Source organism: Chaetodon auriga, chromosome 5 (genome assembly GCF_051107435.1).
Source record: "Chaetodon auriga isolate fChaAug3 chromosome 5, fChaAug3.hap1, whole genome shotgun sequence".
Taxonomy (NCBI): domain Eukaryota; kingdom Metazoa; phylum Chordata; class Actinopteri; order Chaetodontiformes; family Chaetodontidae; genus Chaetodon; species Chaetodon auriga.
The window spans coordinates 21,255,748-21,280,099 of NC_135078.1; the positions used below are offsets into that span (position 1 = coordinate 21,255,748).

Below are 24,352 nucleotides of genomic sequence, written 5' to 3' on the forward strand. Positions count from 1 at the left end.
AGAGACTGGGAAGGGTCAACAGTATTCAGTGTTGTTGTGTTTTTGAACTGCTAAATATGCATGAAGAGATCCTCAGATATCAGTCAACTGGACAAATGCGACAGTATTGTACATCCTATGCAACCAAGACATTTTCTTTCAAGTACAAAAAGTTAGTAAATCACATTGTGCAGGAATAATAATATTGTCATTTTACACCTTCACACTTTGGCTTTTCTCCAACAGGCAACGCAGAGCTTGCTCCAAAATCCATATCCAATCTGTTCTGCACGCTGCTGTGACCAAAGCACTATGATAAATTGATCAGAGATAATTCATAAACTTCAGAGGAAAATGTTTATTACAAGAACAACTTGACAGCATTTTCAACTTCAAAAAACAGTGAAATGTTGCAGTATTGCCATTTCATACATACTAATTCCACAATGTCGAGCAATCTGTACATTTAAACTGAAGTTTTAGTGAAAACAACATTAGCAAAAAGAAACTGATCATGAACATTCAGATTTCACTGATTAGGGATAGAGAGAAGGAGAGAGAGTTTCATGACGTTTGCATGGAGTTGTGCGGGACAAAGACTGCGTGCGGACAATCGCTCTTTTTGTGATTGATAACCTAACGTCATGGCCTGTTTGTATGAAGTCACAGTTCACATAACTGGTAGATTTTAAACACCAGTTGATCAAAATACTAATGTCTTCAAAAAAACAAATTTAAATTTAAAGTAATCAGAATACAAGAACAGAATAAAAATTTGCTTCTACAGGTGAAACTGATAACCGGCTACGTGTTGGATCAATGCAGCTCTAACAATACTGATACATCATAAATAATTTGCAGCAATGAGGAAGCTGGCATTAAATCAAATTACTGTTTCTCTGAATATTTTAAAACAGCCCAGATGTGTTTAGCTTGTCTGCAGGATCATGTCCGTTTTTAAACTGGCAGCTTCTATAACTCATTTTTATGTCTCTTCAGTTTAACAGTTTACTGTTCTTTATCTTTAAATACGTGATGTCTCTACATGTTGGGCCCCACCTCATTGGGATTTCCTTTTACACTTACAGCTCACATAATAGTACTTGGGACACAGATGTCACTTGAGCCCAGTCCAGCTTAATTTCATAAATAAATAAATTAGACCAACACCACTCCCCTCTTCACTTCACCTCTGTATATACTTTCATATAGTATGTACACAAATATATGCACACTCTTTTTCTCTAGTCGATTCACTGTGCCATTGCCATGCAAAAAGATCTTATCCAAAAACGCTTTTTTGTCTTTCTTTCTCACTGACATGGCTGCTCAATCTCTCAAAGCCATCATAATCACATCAAAAACAAATGGCCACCAACTTCTCTTAATTGGCAGATGTTTTTGGAGGTTATGAGGTTCCTGCAGGGCACTAACACTCCAATTCCCACATTTCCACTTTCAAACATATTTTACAAAGTCCACATCTGTTAAATACAAAAAAAAAACAGACGTACGGTAGCTGGAGTCTGGCCTTTCGTATTCTTGACAACTGTGCAAGAGCTTCACAAGAGAACATATCCAGTTACAGTATCTATTATTCATGCGCACGTGTAGACACAAGATCATTCTTCATCCATCAAACTTCACCTTATAATACCATTGTTAATCAGCACCAGACATGTCATTTCATACACCTCTTTCTTCAGCCACTAGATGTCACCACAGGATGTGACATGTCTTTGAAATCAGCGTGCTAAGTAGGTTATCTGGCTTCTTGTGTTTCAAAACAACAGGATTCAGAGGCAATAAATTATGGCTCTTTCTAATGAATTGTACACCTACATCAAGTATAATTTAGTGTTTAATTTGGCAATGTTCCTCACTTTCTTCCACATTCACACTCAAACACTCCAATTTCTATCATGACAAACAGCTCATGATGGCAATGTAGTGCTCCCAAATAGATCTGACTGATGCTGAGCAAAAACATTCAAAAACTAACCTGCGAATACATTTTAAGGCAAAGGGAATTGTCAAGGCATTTCCAACACCAATATTGCATAGCTAAGGCAGCACAGAACTGTTTACAGTGAATATGTACATTAAACTGTATACTCAATACCTTTTTATATACAAAATACCCACATCTATTAGTGAGCACATCAACATGTATTTACACATTCATTCTCCTAAGCATTTGACGTTTGCACATGTATGTATGTAGCATTGTTTTCCAGAGTGCAGTTTGGTCAGAGGAAGAGCTCTCCACATTTCTGTTTCAGTGACAATGACACAAAGTAATACAACCTTCACCGCTCCTCATGTTTTTACACTTAATCCACTTAAAATATAGAAATATAGTTAAATGTTTTACTGCATCAAACATAACGTTGAAAACCTGTAACACAATAAGCATTTAAAAACAAATATTATCAATCTCGACTACATCAACTGTTGTGAAAGGGTGACGTCAGACATGAATAACAACTGTACAGAGATTGCTAGTGCGTGTATAGTGTTCATAAAGTCAGAGGAATGATGGGGTACCTTTGTCTATGTTACCTATTAGTATATTGTAAATATGAGTATAATGAGTGACATGTGAAGACCACTGATGCGGAGAGACTGAAAATACCAGTATTTTGACTACAAAGGCAGGCTGAGATGCTGTGGCAAACCACAAGAGGGCGCCAATTCATGTGACTAAAGGTTTAGTGTTTACACCGTTCATAGAGTCGCAGCTTTTTAAATCCCTGGCACTTCACCATGCCCCTCAATGGGGCACATGGCAGCACATATGCTCTCTCTCTATCTCTCTGCATCAACCATGAGAATTTCACAAGTGTCTTGCAGTAAACACCTTATGATTGGCAAAAGCATCCCCATGCACACATTAAAATTACAGTAAAAGTAATATTAAAGACCATTCCTTTGGTAATAAATAATTTGGCTTGAGTGCAAAATAAAAGCAACGTGAACGCCCTGCAGTTATTCAGGGGAGAAACTAAGTGAGAAGAATGAGTGTTAGACATGCAATGAAAACAGTCTATAGCCCAGTCTTAAGTCTTTTTTTTTTTCTTTTTTACACAGTAGTCAAAGTTCATGACAACAACTCCCTGTTTGTGCTACATCCAAGCTTCAGTGTCCAGGCTCCCCGACTGTCCAGGGTAGGCGCAATCTTTGCTGCCCATGGCTGGGGAACGTGGTTGAGGATGGATCATATCTGTGAAAGCCTGGTGCAGGCCCTTGCATGTGGCTGGATGACCAGTAGAGTGCGAGCTCTGAGGTGACAGTGGCGGGGTGTGGCATGGGGAAAGCGTGTTGTGAGCCTGCAGATCTCTGTAGCTGACCGGGGTGGGGATACGTGAGGGGCTGTTTTCTGGCCTGTTGTCAATGCGAGGCCTGATCCTGGTTCTCAGTTTGTGCTTTGATATAGGACCTACCTTGTCTCCTTTCTTTTGCCCTCTCTTAGTGTGCAGCACTTCTCCATCAGTGTCCCCATTGGCAAGGGGTGAAGATGGTGGGGGGGATTCTGAGCGGGATTCGCTTAGGCTGAAGCACATAGAGGAGTTTTCACTTGAGGAATCCTGGAAGGAGCAGTCCTCAGAGGGGGGGAGGGGCACAGGAGATGGACAAGCCTCTGGCGGTGGGAGGTCATCACTGCCATCACTATTTTCTAGGTCATACGGTAAGTTTGGCTGGTGATTCTCCAGAGGAATATCTCCTTCAGGCCCTGTGCCCCAGCCAAGCTGATCCTGCTGATCTGTCAGCCCCCCTGTAGGAGGAAAACCTCCATGGTCTCCATTCATATTCCTACAGTGGAAAGCAGGTTGTGAGGGGACCTGATTCATCAAACTGTCTGACTCTGTGTCTCTAAGGCCAGGCAGGGAAGATGGAAGGTCCCTCTCTTCTATGGAGCTGGAGATGGCTGGGAGCTTCTTGAGACCTCCTCCACGCTCCCCCCAATGCTCAGGCTCTCCTTGACCCAAGTTGTGCGGTCCTCCAAAATTGTGTCCGTAAAGTAAATTTAAGGGGTCCTCCAGTGGGAAGTGACGAGGATTAGTTCGCTTGGATTCCCTGAGGTCAGGCAGAGTTCCTAACTTTGCCCCCACATTCAGGGAAGATGTGGAGGAGTTAGAGGAGGAATAAGCAGAGTCAGTGACATTAGGATCAGTGGGTGCTGGCACTGAATGTGTCCCAGATCCCTGTAGGCTCGCTCCTCCTGGGGCTCTGCTAGACACTCCTCTAGCCTGCTGTGTATTGGCCAAAAACTCAGCCTCAAAGCTTCGATATAGGTCCTGCTCCCTCTGGGGGTCTAGTGTTGGCAGCATCTGGAAGCCAAGGCCCACTTCTTCCTCCTCTGGCTCCTGGCGCTCCAGGCCAGACCAGTTTCTATGGTGACCTCGCCCAGCAGAGCGAGGGCCTTGTAATGTTCGAGGGGAACGGGCGGCATGATGGTGTGAGTTGCGGGGAGATGAGTGTGGTGAACGTCGACCTCCTGAGTTAACTGGTGGGAGCAGTCTGCCTTTTCCTATGGAGGGTGAGCGAGGGGCAGGAGGTCTGGGCGTAGTTATAGTCTTCTTGCTGGGGCTACTGTTGTTGTTCTGGGCCCCTTTAATAGGTGAGTTAGAGCACGAGGAGGACTGCCTCTTTGTGAACCCACCACCCAATCTGGGAGACGATGGGGGCGCTTGTTTTGCCCGAAGCTCCTCTCGTCTGTCGGAGGGTGGCGGTTGAGGGTCTCTGTAGCAGGAAGCGGGTCCTGGGCTGGCATCACTTGACCGTGTACGGCTAGATAACTTAGTCTGGCTGTGGGAACGTGGACCGTGGAACCTCCTTGGGCCCTCGTTTCCGAGAGAGCGGCCCCTCTCTGTACGGGATGTCCGCGATCCATCAGAGGATCCTTGCGGTGGGTTGGGTTTGAGTATTGGTGTGAGCGCAGGACGTTCCCGCGACTGGCTGCGTGCACGAGGAAGTGAGGGGCGCAGAGATGGGGTCTGATTTCCAGCTCTGGGTCTCTCAATCATATGCTTGCCCTCCTTGCGATTGACAAGCAGGATTACCTCTTCACCTGAGCGCCGTGAGGCACCACCAAGAGAGTACCGTCCCCCTCCTCCTCCCCCTCCTCCTCCTCCTCCCCCCTTAGAGGAGGCTGTGGAGGAGTCACTGTCTCCAGACAGTCGTCTTGTCACTGGTAACATTGTCTCCTTATTCCTACAATACAGAGAGGAGACAGAGTCAATCACATTTATAATAATATGTATATAAACATTCTTGTATTATAGCTTTTCTAATCCAACACATCGCGCTGCCCTTTCTCAACAAGACACTATTCCACTGTCACGCACCAGCAGGAGGATCAGGTTTAACTGTATAATCAGCTCCTGGAGTTCACTTACAGGAAGAACTAACCAAGATAGATTTGATGAGGGCAGATCAATAGAGTGTGTATTATAAATTGAAGACCCTGCAGTGTCCTCAGTTATTTGTTTGACTATGAAGATATCAGGTGGACTCACATTCAGAATTTCATATGTGGCTAAGAAAATAGCATCTGGTCTGTTTCTCAGCTTACCAAGATTGAGCACACTGGCCTGTTTTACAAATGTTTCTGTTTAACTAAAACTTTGAATGCATCAGAAAACAGTTCTTGTTTCAGGTCAATGCATGAGAAGCCAGTAAATTTAGGAAATGACAGCATGCTGCAGTCCTGTGCTTTGAGGTTTGGTAGTGAGGATACAGTTTTGTTTTAATTTAGATCACAGGTTGTGCCTTTAATTAGAGATTTATTACTCTGGACCTCAGAGGTTATCCTCAGACATAAGTTTTGTATATTCTCGCATGGTAATTAGCCTGCCTGGAGCCCACCTGTTGACCTACTTTCCCAGTTAGCAGTGAACAGTTGTCTAGGGATAGTTGTCAGATTAGTCTTTATCTGGTCTGGCGCACTTGAAAGCGGATGCCCCACCCACATAGGGTTAATTCGAATGAGCTGTTTTGCCTTGACGTCTGGTCTGAGCCATCGCTCAGTACAGAAATGATCCACACATTGGCTAGAAGCCAAAGTAAACCACCATTCAACTCCAAACTGTGTTAAACAATGGCGCCTTCACACGCTGACATATAGGGAAGGTATGTGACCAACTAAACCTTTTGCCAGCTTCATGGAAACCATACGCAGATCTCATTGTTTTTATATCCCATAGGAACAGCCACGTATATGGGTCTTAACATGGCCCTACTCTGATACCAGCAGCCTGGCCATTACTATATCCCTGATGTGTCACTTCAGAAGCATATCAAACTGATGTGTGGTTTCTGTTGTCGCTGGCTTCATAGTAATTCAGACCATCTGTTTGACATGGCAAGACAAGAAAGGCTTGAGCAACAGCTTGCATAGAATCACAGCCATCTTTAGGCAGCCAATGGTCTAATAGACTGAGTGAAGGTAGAAGAGTGCAGACAAAGGAGAGCTGAGTAAACGTGCTTGGCGACTACTTTGTTGCCACTAGGATGTGCTGTAGGGTGGCTGTGTGAGACCGATTTATCTGGGCAATGTCACCTGAGATTAGATAAATCTGCTCTGGTCTAATCTGTGGCTTCCTGGCATGTGTATTTGTTGTGTATATGCCCAGTTATTTGTGTTTGTGTACCTTTCTGACTGCCTGCTTGTCTGTGGGCACAAAAGAGCAAGCAGCAGAATCTGAGCGTGGCCTGCCAGGCTACTTGAGAGAGATTAATTTCTTATCGTGGTAACACACTTATCCCAGCACTTATCCCCACACCTGTGTCAACACACACACTCACCTGAGAGGATTTAAGTGGCGGGGTTCTGAGCGATCTCGTGGCGGCCGTGGGAGTAGAGTACGTGCTGCACCGGAGTCGAGCTCGGTGGAGCCAGAGGGGTTGTGAGAGCGGCCAGGTCGCGTGGAGGAGGAGGGCGCACATGGAGCAGGGGGCTCCAAGGTGCGCCTGTCAGGAGGCTTGTAGGGGGCAATGCCATCGTTTCGCCAGTGTGGACCTGGGCTGGTGGAGCGTGAGGAGTGGGCGCTCGAGGACTTGCTCTGGCCTCCCTGACCTTGGCCACTGGCTTTAGCCTGGTGGTAGCGGTGGGCTGGGGGGACAGATTGATAACGACTGTTTAAGACAGACCTCTAACCAACATTGTCAGACAGCCTGTACAATAACCAAGGATTAAAGTAATTTAGACGTCCAGAAATATATGATCGCTATCCACATCAGTGTCACTGAGCTCTTGGATTGCAGCAGAAGATAACATTTTTCCCTGAGATGGACCCGACCAGGGAAATGCTGATGATCCCAGATTTTAGGAATAACATTTATAGAACACAAAAGGCCTATTTCTGTAATCACTTAATGCTCTGTGATCTTCAACATGGCCTCTTTTGGTTCGTAATGTAACACTGGTTATGATTGCAGATGGTGTCAGCTGTCCAGGCCCTTGACATCACCACTTCAGCAGCAGTTTGGACCCTCAGATAAGGAGGGATGGTCTCACCCAGCATAGTAATGAACATGTATCACTGTGCTCTCTGCTGCTAATCAAAGTGAGTGAATGGTCAGGACAGACATCCAGATTATAGGCAGAAAAGGTTGTTGTGTTGAGATGAGTTGCTGGATCAGGTAGAAGTGGAGGAATTGTTGAGTATGAGTCACGTCACATTTTCCATCACAAACTTGAATCATCATCAGACCTAAATTTCCTGGCTGGAGGCAATGTTGCTTGTTTTCAGTCTGAAAGAGACTGATTTTTGCTGAGCAATGTCACAATACCAAATAAGTCTATAGCAAAAATTAGAATATGTGAAATCATAGAAGTTAGAATTGCATAAATTATAATTTCATGTATAGTTATCTGAGTATGATACATCAGCTGTGAGTGATTTGTTTCTAATTTTAAATGCATTGCAAATTATGCAACATCAGGACACAACAATGAAGCTGTTTTGTAAGGGGCTGATGAGGAATAGGAAGTGACCTCACCAAAAGCTGCACAGCGACACGGGTCATGCTTGTCCAAATAGTGCTCTAATGTGTCCCAGCCCCCTCCAACACGCACCATCACATGAGTACGAAGGACCTGAGGGGGGGAAAAGAGAAAACAAGGCCTCAGCACATAAACGGAAAGGAACATACACATTCATGCTCAAATAAAACGGCTCAACCTTTTGATATACAGCACCACCACAACACACCGCACAAGTCAATAGATATGCAAATTCCACAAGTGGGGCAGCTTGCTGAAGGCTGGCCAGCCTTCAGTGTTACGTAACAGCTAGATGCACCCCTGCCTGTGCCCCTGCCTCTCCCTCCCCGACGCCTCCTCTTTCTCCTGCATCACCCCCAGCTGCTGCCATTATGAGGGCTGTTCATTGCCATGCCAACTCACAATTAAACAGGGTATGCTAGCATAATAAAGAGCCAAAGTGCTGTGAAAGACACTCTTTTTTTCCCTCATGCCTCTCAGCTGGCTTCCCCGTGTTTTCAGAGGGTAGTAGTGTGAATTAGCATGGTAACAACTCACCCCCGCTGTCCTCTCTGCTCCTCTCCCCGATAACTGAAATCTCAGCTGAGAGGAGAGGGGGCCTGGATGGCCATAACAGAGAGGGGGTGGTGGATATGTCACTTCCTACTCTCCTCTGTTCTTTGAGGCACACACACCACAAGATCAGACCAAAGAGCCTCACCCCCTCCAGGCAAAGGCTGCCTTCACCGAAGCAACTCAATCTGACTGATGCGAGAGCCCGTGGATGCATCCCCCTGCCTTGGGTTGTGTAACAGGGTCTGCCAGCCACATGTTTTAAAGGTTGTACCCGTGTCTCAGATGGCAGGCAAGGCAAAGCCATAATGGTGGTTCTGTGTGGGCTGGCACAGAGTTTATTTCTACTGAACCACACGTGGCACAGCATCCCCTGACCGTCAAAGAGAGGCCACAGACATGTTGGCATGTGCACCAAAGTCTGACACCACCTTCTCTCTAACATGATCCTTGCCAATCCACTGCAAGTCTTTCCATCAGCCTCGCTCCCCTACTACATCAAATCCATCAAAACAGCTGATCTGCTTATCTCAGTCAGACCTGAGAGTATAAACTGCTTACTCTCCACTGCTCTGGCCTTATGACAGTGGCAGGTTTACTGTTTGTGTGATGCTGCGTAACCATCATGTGCCAGCAGTGACAAGCATGGCCACGGGAGTTTCGCATCATAGTTTGATCACCACTAAGATTATTTTCACAATAATAACAAAATTAAGATTCATTCACAGAGATCAACGTACTGTAGAGGCAACAGGAGACTCTTTTCAACACAGCAGACATGCTTCTGCTTTGTCCAAGCCGTTTACAGAACAGATCTGCTGTCATGAGCGACCCTCTGTAATCACTTATTTTAGTTTTTGCATAGTATACTACAATAGAGGTGTTGATGTGACATAAATCTCAATATAATGAATGTTATTGTTTCATAACTGTGGAGGAGGAGTAGCTATCATGGTGGTAAAAGCTACTGGGAATCCAAATAAACAAATATCTTTGTGTAGCCGGAGTGAGATAATTGCAGGACTATAAAGAGAATCATCAAGGGTCTTAAAATGCTAATTGCACAGTACTAGTTTTCAGACTGTTAGCTCATCAATTAGCTTTTTTTTATAGACAACAGACACCAGACTGTGACCACAGAAACAGTATAAAGTGACACAAATATTAAACATTGTTGACAGAGGTGACAAAAACATGTATATTACATTATACAACTATCATAACCTTCTTATTTTTAGGTCTAAACTTGCAGCACAGTCAGAAATTGAATTATCAAAATTACAATAAAAGCTTGCATGCTTAAATCTTTGGTTTATTGCGTCCATATCACTCTTTTCTATATCCAACAAGCTCATTATGCATTACATATTTTAAACATAACGCTGCAGCACTTCTGAGGAGTCTGCTGCGGCTAAATCGATGTTTTGGGACCGTGTTCCACTTTAGATCAGTGGCTTAGCTAAGCCTAATTTCCCAACCACTGAGGAGGTATCACAGTCTTTACCAGCGTAGAGAGACCCAATCCCTGTTTCTATGGCAACAGTGAACAGAGGGACTTCTTGTCATCATTGCGGGGGCGTGCTGGACCAATTTCTTCTTAAATCTTACTGGTGAGTTCAAAAATTAAGCCCATGGTTGATTTCAGCTGTTGTGCCCCACAACTGAAGGCATCTCCTCCCTCCCGGGAGCGACCTCCCTCGGGACAAAGATGCCTTATTAACTCCCCCCTCTGTTCATACGGCTGGGTCGCCCATTTGCTTTCTCCACTTCATCCCCTCTTTCAGCCCAAGATCATTGTCAAAGCTTTGGCAGCTGAATAGGGGTTTGTTGGCTTTCAAAGCGGCTGCCCGCTTCCTCCCCTCAGAAGAATAAGGGAAGTGTGTTGGCTGCACTTGTTAGCTGCTGGGGTATCTGCATAATCACTGTCATCCCCTGTGAGGAATCAGGAGAGGGCGGAGACAGTGTGAAGAGAGCTAATCTGACAAGTCAAAAGCTCACACAGTCGCACACACTCCAAACATGGACATTTAAATATGTCTCATACATTAAAATGGCTGTCCCAACATGCAAACATGGTGAGCGTCCATAGATCAGACACTTCACACTCCATGTTAGGGACTGTCAGTAATTATTAGGAGGGAGGAGAGGCCAGAAGAGAGGGAGGATTATGAATTTTTTATTTTTTCTGAAGGGAAGGAGAGAGCAGCAAAGGCTCTTTTATTTTTTCCTCACCCAAAATTTAAACTTTGTTCTTTCCTCACATGATAGATTCTTTTAAAAAGCTGCCAGTGATGGCTTTAGTGTGCCTAATGTGTTAGAGATGTGTGCTCATGATGCAAGACTTCTTGAGTAAATGTGCAGCTCAATGTAAAGATAGAAAAAGCTATTTCCTTGATACAAGTGTGCCAAAAAATTCCTCTCATGTCTCTGTCTGGACTGAGTGGTGCCGCAAATAGTGAAGAAATACTGAGATCACTGCCTGTCAGATAAACCTATAATGTAAATTCAGACATCTTGGAATGCCTTCTGAAGAGCCCATTAATCTGGCTGGAGATACGTTTTAGGTAAGTGAGACCAAATCGATTCCTCGTATCCACCAGCCTTCCTTTGCAGTCCTGTGAGGCCTGATGTGGGTACAGTGGCAGCTCTTAAGCTGAAACTGAGACGAACGGTCCAGCAAAACAGGCTACAGCCAAGATAAGAGCCGACTCAGGAAATGATCTAAAGCTCTAATTGTGTCTCACTGGAACAAAGTTTAGTCCTGGGAGAGGGCCAGAAGAAGGCAGTTTCAAAACACTCACATGAGAGAAAGAATTCAGAAAGAATACAGTTACAGACACTGCACAGTCCACTGGGCTTTGATGCAGCCAAGCAGCTGAGTGGCTTATCTGTTGCTACATAACCTTGTTCTCCTTGAAACAACATATGACACCATATGCCCACACCGTATGGTTCCATGCAATTACTGCAGGCCTCAGAGTCCTCCGTGCTATGGGCCAAAGTAGCTTATATATATTCAGCTGAACATGGAGTGGAGATAATTCAGGCTTATTCCAATTTAGGTCTATGTTTCTGTGGTTTTGGCTGTTGACTCTATTGGAGATCTGGTAACATGTCAACAAGAAGTCTGAGGGGCCAAGAAACACTCAAGGTCAGATAAATCAATTTACTCTCATAAACCATTTCATCTGGAAGAAGGAGTCAACACGAGAATGCTGGTAATAATCCTTTACAGCACAGGAAAACGGTGTGTGTGCACAATGACTGAAAATGCTGAGGCTAAAAGTTGAACCAGGCATCAGGAGGTACAAATGTATTAAAATCTGTTTTTTAGCAGGTGCTAGGTAACAATAATCTGCAGACTCCTTTCCCAATTCTATTTTTATTCTGCATGAACATGACAACATTTTCACCACAAATGGTCTTCCCAAAGTACCCCTGTAGAATAAAAGACAAGACAGATGACAACAAAATAGCAGTGGATGCGTATTTTTTCATCAAAGTGAAACCAGGACGTGGAGCTGTGAACTGTGATCTTAGTGTGTTTGTTTAAAGCCTGCACGACTGTCGCCCTTCTTGCTCTGGCTGACTTCTCTGTTGTGATGTTGCCTTGATCCCAGATCTCGGCAATAAACACAATGAGTACGATGTTCTAATTACTGATAGGAATATAGGAAAGATAAATAAACTCCTGGTAGCTTGTAGTCCCTACGGGGACTTTGCAAGTCAATGACTTTTCCAAAATACGCATGTTCCTGCAAATATCACAACAAAAACTTTGTGAAGAAATGAAGCATTTGTGTACTTTAATACGGCGAGCAGGAGTGGATAGAAATGAGAATTATTAGTAAAATATGACCAGACTGAAATAATGGCCTGATTCTAATACAAGCCTGCTTCAAATAAAGGCCTGTTACCTTTTGCAGTTGAGGTAAATAAAGGCCCCAAGCACTATTTGAGGAAATATGGGTAATCTATAAACATGAAAAGTAGACACGAAAACATGTCTCATGGTTCGCAGTGACAGATAATTCTGTTAATGGTGGTGAGGGCCTACCCTTATGAAGATCAACGCACTGGAGTCTCCCACTTTGTACTTCCCCTCCGACACCTTGATCATGGGAAACTGAGCTGGACAGGAACACTGGCCCAGAATCTCACGCACCTGAGGAGAGCAAAACAGAACAGATTAACATCCACAGCAGAGAAATATGACACACACATCCGAGAGGAACCTGACAGCGATCCCTTCCTGTTCTTCAGGTCAGTGCCCCCACATGAGATCACGTTTAGTCACATATCTGTAAGAGTGGCCAAAGCCCCGCTGGTCCTCAGTGCTATGTGTCAACAGCACAATGAGTCTGTTTTATGGTGTGAGGAATGAGCAGTCTTGGCTGCCTGAGCATATGAGGGTGTTTTGTGCGTCATCTTCCTGCCAACTTTTCTCTCCCAGCACGTACTGGGTGACAGTGTGCCCCGCCCGGCACTCTTACCACATTAAAAGCCCTTCCTTATCTCATCTCTCCAGGTTTTGGTCATTTAACTCCCCGCAAAGAGTCACAAAAGCACAAAAATACATATGTGGACATGCTAATGAATACTCTCCCTCTCTCCCCGTCTAGGCTGTTACACGACAATGTTTCTGGTCGTGACATAATAAACTGAGGAGAGAAAGAGCTCAGAAACCAGGCTGGCGATGGCGATGATGTCAGCAGGCTCGTGCTTCCAGCTGGGTTTTGAATCAGGAGCCGGTGCCCTTGCTGTGGTTGGGGCTGCTTATTAGGCAACTGGAGTCAGACACAACTGCAGGGTGGAGCAAGATCCGTCTGTGTTGCATAGGCCTCTGCTCTGGCAGGATTGGACAACTTTGATGTTTTTCTTGGCGTGTCTCTCAGACAAAAGGCGTATGCGCACTCATCGACCACGAGGGAGAGAAAGTAAAGCGGCACGGAGGAGGACGGAGGAAAGCGCAGGAAGTCAGGAAGAATAACTGCTCCACAATTGTGCGGCCATTACAAAAGGAGGAGTGTATTTTACTGATATTTGTGAGGTCAAATGACGTGCTAGAGGAAAATTTCAGGTTGTGAGCTCCCACCCATTGGCTGTTTACAGTACCTTTCATGCTGTATACAGGGATGAGGGGATATGGTGTGTGTGAGCAGGTCGGGCCATTATGGTGTATTCAGAAGATTAAGGAGGCACCTTGTTATTTTCTTGAAACAGCACCCTTCTGTCTTCCCCATGCTAATTAAAGAGGGTGGAATCAGCGCTAAGCCTCAGCATCTCACCTGCCTCTCTGTTCTCCCTCTCACCTGCTTCTATCCAACCTTCTTCTCTCTCATCGGCTTTGTTGTCAACCAGCCTTTATTTTTAGCCTGACCGGACCTATATTTGTCTTTTCTCTCTTTGTTTTGCTTACATTTCTACATCTGCTCGCTCCCTTCTTTCTCTCCGCTCTGTCACTCCGTCTTTCTTTTTGTCAGTAGGTGGACGAGGCCTGTTTGGAAAAACCCCAGCCAGTGAGTTCATGGAAAGACTGCTATGGCAACAGACACACACACACACATAGCCTTACCCTTCCCTTTTTAACTGTACACTTTGCCTTCTTTTTTTCATTCTTGCTACAGTGAAGCCTTTCTCTCACCCCAAAACCTCCCCCTGTGCTGTTCAGCTGAGGTCATTCCTTTTCCTCCAGAGGGAAGGTGAAGGACTTGCACACTGTGTCTCATTTGAAACACTGAGCACCATTTTAATAATAACCTAATCAACAGCGCTGACATTTGAAATATTTACTCTGTGGAACCTTTGCTATGAAATGTGTGCACTTCCCATGTCTTCACAGTGTCAACAATGGGTACACTCAAATGCACTGAAACCAAACACACATGCTTTCACAGACCAGAATGAGATAAACGGGGAGGGGAGGGAGACAAGGTCACACAGGAAGCATGCGGAAGTGGAACTGGAAGACTGCGAAACACTGAAGGATGAATTATGGATGCATGCTGGTCAAATGACAGACGCCTTCAGCAAGAACTGCAGATGTTTGAGAAGGAAAAGAGAGAAAAACTGAACAAGCGACAGAACAACCCACAGCACGCTGCAATACTGGGAATCTGCTGCATCTATCTTAACAGAGGAATGCAGAGATGTTTTGGCTTGAACCAAGAGAGAAACATTTTCATTGCTGAATGGAAAACGCTATGATATCCCCTGTGAACTGAGCAGGTGGGTTTGTCTCGCAGCAAGTTTAATGGACAAGAACATTTACAGAACATATTGCTTTAATGATCCCACTGCTGAGATCACGTCATATCTGCTCAGTGTGAGTCAACAACCTCTTCATGCCTTTCCTTCCTGACCTGCAAACATCTGAAGGGCCACTCATGGAAGAGATAGGCTGAGACTGAGGCCTGAGCAAACCCTGGGGATGGACATAGGAAATGGGAGGGGAGAGATAAAGATTTTATTCCCCATTTCTTTTCACTGACATGAAATGTAGACTAACATGCTGCACTAAGACTGTATACAGTAGCTTAACATAACAGCATCCGAACAAAGGCATGCACATGGTAGGCGATGTCGTTCTCCTCCACTCTTGGCTGTTGTTTTGTGAATAAACAAAATGTAATTCTGGTTTTCTGGGTCAGGTTTTCAGACTGAGATCCAACTTTCATAAATGCGCTCTAAGAAACCGCATATCCATTTGAGTATTTGTCAGTTCTCCTCATGAGTCAACAAACAACGTATGACCAGACAGTTTGCTCTTGTGCAGTCATCTAGCATAGGTGTGCTGGCCTGCTGTAACTGGCTCCTTTTATGATTGCTGCGTGAAGGATAATTACCGGCAAACTCCAACAATAAAAACTGAACATTACAACGAGTCACTCCACTGGAATTTACACGAGGGTGTTTCCTGGATTTGACTTAGATTGGAGGGTTTACGACAGAATACATGGTATTTTCAAAAGGTAAAGAAAATTGGGAGGATTACAAGATTATATGTCGCAACAGCACACACAGTATGTTCAAGGTGCGTTTCAAAAATGACGACCAGACTCTTCTCTTAGCTTATCTTCTTGCCCCGAGCATCTCCTGTCATGACTGGAAACTTCCTAAGATAAAACAACCTCACCATCAGATCAGCACAGAGACAAGAAAACTATGCCAATGGGGGCGCCTGCCTGGCAGGAGGGAGATTTTTTGGAACTTGAGCAGTTATTGCTCCACCACCCACAGTAAGCATTCCTACAGCTTGTGAATGCACGCTGAAAAAGTGCTACATATCAGGGTCTATCCGCTATTAAACCACTGGTCTGACAACCTGCATAAACAACTGTGGACAGCCATCCAACAGCTCATAAACACGAAACTGTCTTCTTTGCACAAATGATCTCTTTAAAAACAACCTGTGGGCTGCAGGGAGGAGACAAATGACTGAATGAGTGATGGTTAATGTTGGAGCTGCAGCCTGAGGGGACAAACTGGAAGGATCATGGACATACATGTATTTAGAGACCGTTAGCATGCTGGTCCAACAGGCCAGACCAGCAGAGACGAGACAGAAAAAAAAAAAGAAGTTGGATAAACGCCTCGGGGTCAGGTATGTCAGTTAATGCCCGTAACCTTCCACAGGGAGAATAGGAAGAATAACATCTTAAGCCATGCTACACATAAGCAAAGAAGGTATTAAAGCAATAGCTCAACATGTCGAGAAATATGTTCATTTTCTTCCAGGATGAGAGTTTGATGAGAAAATCACTCTTACATCTGTGCATTAAATATAAGGCTACAGTCAGGAGCCTGTTAGCCTAGCTCAGCACAAACACTGGAAATAGGGCAAAAGAAACAAAATCATCCACCAGCAAATCTACAGCTCACACATTACACCTGAGATATAACGGGTTAATTAGTGAGTTTCAAATTGGTAAGTGGATTTTGTTTCATTTTGATCCAGGGTGAAAAATGCAATCAGTCTTGCTTGAGGGCGAGCTTCAATCATGGCTTTAAAGAAAACATTCTCTGAAAATCAATGGCTGTCTTCTGGCTGCCTGACAAACTGCCCACTGGGGGGCGGGGAGGATATAGGAATCTAATGCGCATCAAGTGCTGCAAGGTGAATAACTCGATTATTCATCTGCCTCAGTCAAACAGCAGCGTAATCACCCTGTGCAGGACGTTAAATATCAGGCCACTGTCTAAGTCATTTGCCGGTTTGTTTTGATGAGGCGCACGAACACTGAGCACGCTGCCTGTCACTACTGGGGTTAGTGGAATTGATGTCCTATTGAGGACAGCCTCCACCTGAAACCAGCCCGAGGCAGCCGCAGGCAGGTGCAGAAATCAACCAAACTGCTCACACATACAGAAGCCTGTTCAGATAAACTCCCAATTAAATGATAATCATGCAAACGATCTGCTGATAGCATAAAACGCTGCATTAAAGACATAAAACGGGCAATATGCAAAGTGTGGTGTCAGCCGTTTCCACATGCACCCTGCTGCATGGAAAACAGTGAGGGTGGGGTGAGATGTGGTCTGTGCTGTTACTGTGCAAAGTGCAGAGGGTGAAAAAAAAAAGATTTCAAATATAAAACCCCTAAAAACACAAATGCATGTGATGCAGGAGGGAGAAACACTGAAGGATGCCATGCTCTCTCAGCAAAGCGTATGAGTGTGACCCAATGCAAAGCATGATGACCTACTTTTCTCTTTCACTCTAGCTCGCTCTCTACTGTAGCTCTCCCTCCCAGGGTAACATCCATTCCAGTCAGGTTTAACAGAGTGTACAGTAAAGTCACTCTAGGCGCACTATCTGTTGTCTACTCCCCCTTTTTTGTTTCCTGAATGCACAAATTGGACCATAAGGTTAATAGAGCAGACTGTCAATATATGCATAATACATGCATTTCTCTCTTTATTGCCCTTTGCTTTGATCTGCTGGCGTCTCCATCCAGAGTCTTTGATTGAGATGTCAGCCTTGCTGCCTCGCTGTCGTCAGTCTATTCACGTATTCCTCTTCAGTGCCAGCAACAAGACATATTGTTGTGCTGTTTGCTTTATCATCTCTGGCGGAGACCGGGGTGGGGGATGGGAATGGGGGCTCGCACATATATGAACTAAACAAGGTCTGAATGGTGAAGCCCGGGGTGAGAAGAGACATGAACCAGTTTATATGACTGAGCAAGAAGAAGGAAAGATGTGTATGAAGGAAGACGACAAAGGCTGTGATTATGTTGTACTGCAGACATGCCAATGCATGTAGCCAACATGTGAACAAGAAGTGTGCATTAAGGGGTCAGTAGGTGGCATTTAAATTATCACACATATGTCAGTTTGAACAGCTCAGCATGAAGCCTAGGGCCTAATTACAAGACCTACAAAATATACAAAAAGGTCTTTTTTTGTTGGCAGATGACCATGTTTCTTTGCCCCAGGCTGCTTGCAGCATATAGTAATAAGTCATAATCCCTACATGATAGGCGATAGCAAAGAAAATCCCCTGATGCAAAGGATGAACTTTAAATGGACATATAGCGATGTTATCCAGCCGCTGTCTGGTGAGAAAAAGGAACATTTATTCTTGACTCAAACCATGACGAAGGAAATGCGACGGCGGTCACTTCCTCAACTTCAGACTGGAGAGCTGTCCCACAGTCAGATGAGTAATGACATACGTAGTGGAAGATCGGTGGGAGACACAGCGGCGGTGAGTGCTTATGACGGCGTGCTGTAGCCAGGAAAGTAAACCGGATAGTCAACAGCTTTCTGGAGATTAAATACCTATTGTACTGTTGACGTGACACATCAACTGTCTGCATTAAGAGTCTGGAGTTTACTGAGTCACTTTTCTGTGACATTAGCTGAGCGTACTGACGACAAACCATGACTTACAAGATTCGCTGCTACCTTTTTACTATGATTACTGAAGAGCCAGATATCCTTAAAGGGGCCTGTACTTGAAATGATCCTTTTGTTTGTATGCAGACTAGTACAGTCATTAGAATAATGACCTGTAAGCCTATTATCACTACACTTGTATTGTCTTGTTGAACTCAGCAAGAAGATTAGTTCGATCACAACGTATAGAAGGATAAAGAGCTGCCGGACTCATTGAGATGATCTGAGACTTTTGAACAAGAATCTAAAATTAGTTTTGATATTTCAGTATGAATTTCTTTATAACCTAATAAATAAATAGAATCCTGTACCTGGAGGTCATGCGTACACTGCACAGCTCACACTTTCTGCTTGAGGTTTATTCACATCGGGGCATCATGACATCCTGGGTTCACGTACAAAAAGTGATCATAGGTAGTTGTTTTCCCTCATAATCTGTGATAATAATGGTAATAATACGACAACTAACTGGAAGCTTTGCAGTGTTTCAGTTTGCACAAGCATGTGAGGCTGCTGCACTCTGTGAGAGTTAATGGCCTCCACTGATGACATGTCATCACTAATGTTATTGGATACGAATAGAGACGCGGTTAATGGAGTTAATGGGTAGGTTGATAAATTATCTGTTTTTTAAAAAGCAGCTTCAAAATTAAGTTAGCATGAATAGTAGCTCAATGCTGAGAGAAACTGCTAAATAAAAATGAAATGAATATCTCAGATGATGCAGCAGAGTCGGCCCTGCTGCCCGCCTGAGGGTGGCAGACACACAGTCTACTCTCACAACTGGACCAATGAAACCAAACCCTTTAACTGTCTTCTTCACCCTCCCTGTGAGATACTCATGACTATAAGCAATGAGGTTCCCAGCAATAACAAGACACTAATCTCTTGTAAGGCCCCTCCATCAGCCTGCAATACAAAGAGAAGTGCATACAAGCTTTTTGCAGGACAAACATGTGACTGATGTTGTGGAGAGCCTGACGCCTCGCGACAAGAACTGAGGGGGTCGCTGATTGAGCAGATATCGATCAAACCATATAAAGAAAAAATGTGGATTTCAATGTGATTGTTTCCTGGAAAATAAACTGCAGTCCAGGATATTAAGAGGTTATTGAGTGGAAATATGTCTCACACAAAGTCTGGACCTCAAAATGAGAAATGACCACAAGCAGCTGAAGCCATTAGACAGGCTGAGCTAGTACAAGTAAGGAAACGCTCTAAAGCACCCTCGATGCTTCTGTACTATTTTAATACTGCGGCCTCTCATCTTGGTACCACTGTGGTTGCTCGTTTGAAGAGCCTCATGTTGCTGATGTGGGCTGTTCTGTGCAGCTTACATGCAAGCACTTTTCAACGGCTGACAGGGTGGGTGGAGGACACGACTGGGAATGCTAGTCAAATGTGTCTGTCAGTCACTGTCCGATGAGGGATGTGTCAGGGCTGATGACAGAAAAGGAACAGACAGGCATGCGCTCTGTAGCTTTCCCTGTGATCTTTTTGTCCCAAAATGCTTGTATAATCCTCAGGACTCAGTCATATGAGCGAGAGTGTGCCGACTCAGACAGTCTGGATACGAACAGCGCACATCCTCCTCCACATGCTCTCCTATTTCTGTCTGTGGAGGTCACACCAGAAGCGCTCTGCTCCGCTGCCTGAGCAGCATGAGTGTGACTGTCCGCTGGCTCCCCTCCTCCCTCTCTCTGCTGTCCCTCACATCTCTGGTGCCAAAGACGGACATTGTCCCTCTCATCAACATGAAAACATTGACTGCCCCCCCCCCCCACACACACACACACACTCGCAGGCCAAGCACATGTTCCGCTGGTTTGTCTGCTCATTAGCTCTGTCCTGACAAGATCTTTGCATCCCTCGTGTGCAGCAGGCAGAGGCAAAGGTCAGTCGGTTCAACTGGACGAGTGACAAGAGCTGATGGTTTCATTTCCACAGGATGGGAAATGTATTAGAAGCAGGCATTTTTAGTAGTGTTGGTAGAGGAGGTGCAGAAATAGCTCTTCGTCGCCTGCAGGATGTAGTATTGATTATTCTTGATGGACTAGCTAAATGAAAGAGGCCATCTCTTTAGAGGCAGAGCTGACACTTCTGCAGGAATGCAGGAGATAAATCACTGACCTGACCTGTGACTTTTCAGAGCTCCCCTGTGAGAGAAGGCAAGAATTTGGGTGTCAAACACACACTGACCCTCCAGGTGAGCAGGAATTTAACAGCACAGTCATGCACAGCTGCATGCACACACCCACACCACAGGGGATGTATAGGGCGCCTGCCTTCTCCATAACACTGGCATGATATTTTCAGAAAGGGTGCTTCACTTCTGACACATTTCTGTTTCACTGTGGGAGAGATTGGTCTTCTACCAGCAGACAAAACATGTGATATTTACATCAGAGGGCCCGAAGGTGAGAAGACTGTGGGAAACTGTATTTCACATTTATGTTATGAGTAGTGATGATTAAGCTACGTGGAAATTGAGCTGTAATATCATTGCACTGGTATATGATGACTTGCATGAATCACAATGGAGCTATGACACATTTTGGGTTTCTATGGAGTGAGCTCGGGTTATTCAGAGTGGGTTAATATACAGTGGCTTGTGTTTTCATCTTTTCAACTCACCAACTCATCCAAATTTCGCATGTCACATAAAACTCTCTTCTGCTGCCAGATGAACGGCTCAGGATCAGGCTCATCCTCATCCTCCACACTCTTACTGCTCTCCTTCCGACTGAAACACCTGCTGGGCGGGCTCTGCGCCACCGGCTCCCCCGCATCGATCCGCTGGCTCTCCTGGTCCCGGATCTCCTCTTCGATCTCCTCCTCCAGCTGGATCAACATGGGGGCCAACATGCCAAATTTGGACCCACGTCGCGCCACCTCAAGGAGGCACAGGACGAAATTCTTCTCGTTGCATCTCTCCACCAAGTCGTTGGTCTCAAACATGAGGACGTCCTTGATCCAGAGCTCCTGCCTGCACCAGCTGATGAAATTGGACACGTTATCCCGCGCCACGAACGAGCCGGGAACAACGTTGCGTGACTGAAAGACAACATCTTTAGATGGCACCTTCATGGACTGTGCAGCCTCCGGGTATTCCAGCTGGAAGTCCTGCGCTGCGCGGTTCACGTTGTTGGCGTGCCGACAGAGGGCACAGCCCGTCTCCAGCCCATCCATAAAGGTGTCCGCAGTGATATCTAGGTCGTAGAGGGTGTTCAGCCATTCAGCCAGATCCTCCTTCATGGCATACAGGTATTCTTCGCTAGATTTAAAGGGCCGAATACTCTTGGAGGCGGCGGACTGGATGTTGCTCTGATCAGCCATATTGTCGGATTGTGTAGCCTATCAATAAAGTCTACTTGATAATTCCCGATCGTCTCATCGCACAACTGCGCCCCGAAGCCTCATCCGCGTAATGTAGCCAAATAACCGCGTTGATGCACCCATGCCGATTTGCATGCGTGGTTTCTTATCGGGGCTCCTTGAAACCGGGCTTTGTGTTGTCAGAGGCATATCGGGATGCGGAGTGGCCGTGGCGCATGCATGCGTTTTCCGGATGTCTCCACGAAACCCGTTTCCTTTAAAGAGCGCATCGCCGGGTCCCGGAGTGAGAAGGAGAGCGGAGCAGTCCGGGACGCAGGTACACACCCATGCGACGAGCGGCTAATCCACCCGGTGGCCGGCGGGTCCTCTTACCCACAAAAATCCACGTGTCACCATGTCCGTGTGTCCGCTCAGCTCCGCAGCGATGAAATCACGACCACTGAGCAGCACCGAGCCCGCTGCTCATCCTCCCTCCACATAGGCCCGCCTCTGAATATGTTGACCTGCTGTAGCTTAGACCAGCAGAGCGACTCGGTGGCACATCCCATTATGAAGGATCAACGCCCGTCAGAGGAGGAAAACTTAACCCCATGTTCACCAAGTCAGCACAGACTCTGCAACAGTGAGGTGCAGCTGAGCTCATCTGTAACAAAGCAGCGTATCTGCAGATCGTATGTTAGTATGAAGAATCTGCATAGTTCTGTCAATAAGAGCTGTTAAATACATGTAGCAGAGTGAAAAGTAGAGTATTTATCTCAGTACGAACACCTCAGACTTGTATTTGTAAGTGCTTCAATGCCTGATTTTGTTCAGTTTCTCTGGAACCTGTCTGGGGTATTGATTCAACTGTATGGTGTTGCATTGTTTGCATCAGGTGTTGGTCCACCTTCTGAGAAAATTGCATTTTTTTTTTTATTTTTTATTTTTTATTTTTTTTACTATTTTTTTCATTTGGGTTAGCACACAAGCAGGCTTCATCGTGTCTCAATAATGAAACCTTTGTGCAGTCTTTTTACCAAACAGCCCCAAGCGATAAAAGTCAATAAAGCTTCCATCTCTGCATCATGAGACAGTAACCCTGCTTAGCGTGAAAAATCCCTTCCATCTGTATAATTATATCAATGATTAAAGGCTGTGAAGAAGAAACTCTGCTGTTAGTTTGGCTTTAACAGCCCTGTCTAAACCTCTTCAATAGTTTGCAATGAATGTGTTCGTTATAGGAGACGCTGCACGATTGAAAGAAGCCACACCTGGGAGGAGACTGCAGATTATAAGGGGTAATAGTGAGAGATATACAGTAGATGGACAGTGTTATCCAGGCCAGTCAAGCAGGCTGTGAGCGGAGGTCACGACAAAGTGGCCAACTCAAGAGCACATGATCTGCGTGTTCGAAAATGTCACATACTGCTGAGGATAAGAGGGCTGCTGTGAGTGCAGGACAGGACAGAGGACTATTTTTTTGGGTGCCTTTAGATAGTAAGACAGCTTAAATGTTGTGTCAACTCAGGAAAACAATTCTGTCAATACGTCAAAATGCCAAAGACCAGAGTGGGAATCACACACCCACACACACACACAGCTAAATGTGAGGTCTGAATCTGGGGTCAGACTTTGGTGCGAGAGACCTGATTTTCAGGTTTAAATGGTGTGCAATAATTTTGAGAGCAGGTATGGGGCTTTGAAGGCAGCGTCTGTGCTGACTGTAAACAAAAGGGACGTCTTACCACCAAAATCTGAAGCACTTGATTAGAAACTGTTCTGAAGGCTCTTTAGTACAAGCTCAGCCACAGTTCTTTAATGTTTTCTGATACTGTTTACAACGTTAAATCACCTATTTACTGGGCTGTTTTGCTGAAAGTTGTTGGAGAAACTCTTATTTTTCATCTAAAAGTACAACCACTCAATTGTACACAAACAGACCTGGAACTTGTATGTCCAAAAACTTCTGAGCGAGCCTTTAAAAATCTTTTCCACCGTTTCATTTCACCCCTTTAACATCGACTAACGTGTGACTGTTCGAATTCAAGCAAAGCCCGCTGCCAAGAGGGAGGGCTTGTTTTCATTTAAAAAGAGGGATGTGTCTGTTTAAGAAAGAGAGAAAGAAAGGAAGGGAGGGGGCGGAAGAGAGAGAGAGAGAGGGGGGAGAAAGAGAAGGAGAGAGAGAAGGTGGGGGTTGATGAGATCATTTTCTGGGTCTGGATGAATCAGCTTTTCTGTCAGTAGAGAGAGAATTCAGCACCCTATTAATCCACATTAACAACCGGCCACAGAAGATGAGGCACTTTAAGATGTCACATGTGACACGGTTTCCCCTCAGATAACGTAGAGGGCCTGAAGTTTAAAGAAAAGCCATGAAAACTGGATCTGCATCAATAACAAGAGCATGAGGTCCAACTTCTGTTCAATGCTGCGAGCTGTTTGAGTGGAGACAGAATCGGTCCTGGAGCTGGAACATGTTTTCTGTCCTGCTCTGAAACACTCCCGAGAGTCTTACATGTTTGTGTCTGAGCCAAAGCCAGCTGCTGCATTTACAGGCATTTACAGTTTTTTTTTTTTCTTTTCAGAAATGCACAGAAA

General features: G+C 45.0%; 1 protein-coding gene across 1 annotated transcript; it reads right to left on the reverse strand.

Moving 5' to 3' along the window:
- Positions 1-322: 322 nt before the first annotated feature.
- gas2l1 (growth arrest-specific 2 like 1) lies at positions 323-22,906 on the reverse strand. The gene is made up of 5 exons (XM_076729932.1): positions 21,074-22,906; positions 12,597-12,704; positions 7,984-8,080; positions 6,787-7,093; positions 323-5,193 (listed from the first exon to the last, which is right to left on the reverse strand). Exons 1-5 carry the CDS (start codon positions 21,773-21,775, stop codon positions 3,105-3,107), a joined length of 3,303 nt encoding a protein of 1,100 aa, XP_076586047.1. The 5' UTR covers positions 21,776-22,906; the 3' UTR covers positions 323-3,104.
- Positions 22,907-24,352: the final 1,446 nt, after the last annotated feature.

Bases quoted from the DNA above. Each gene is read 5' to 3' on its own strand.
- gas2l1 (XM_076729932.1), bottom strand. From the start codon at position 21,775: ATGGCTGATCAGAGCAACATCCAGTCCGCCGCCTCCAAGAGTATTCGG. The intron at 12,705-21,073 runs GTGAGTTGAAAA...TGCTCTCCTCAG, and splicing joins TGCGAAATTTGGATGAGTTG to GTGCGTGAGATTCTGGGCCA. The intron at 8,081-12,596 runs GTAGGCCCTCAC...TCCCCCCCTCAG, and splicing joins GTGCGTTGATCTTCATAAGG to GTCCTTCGTACTCATGTGAT.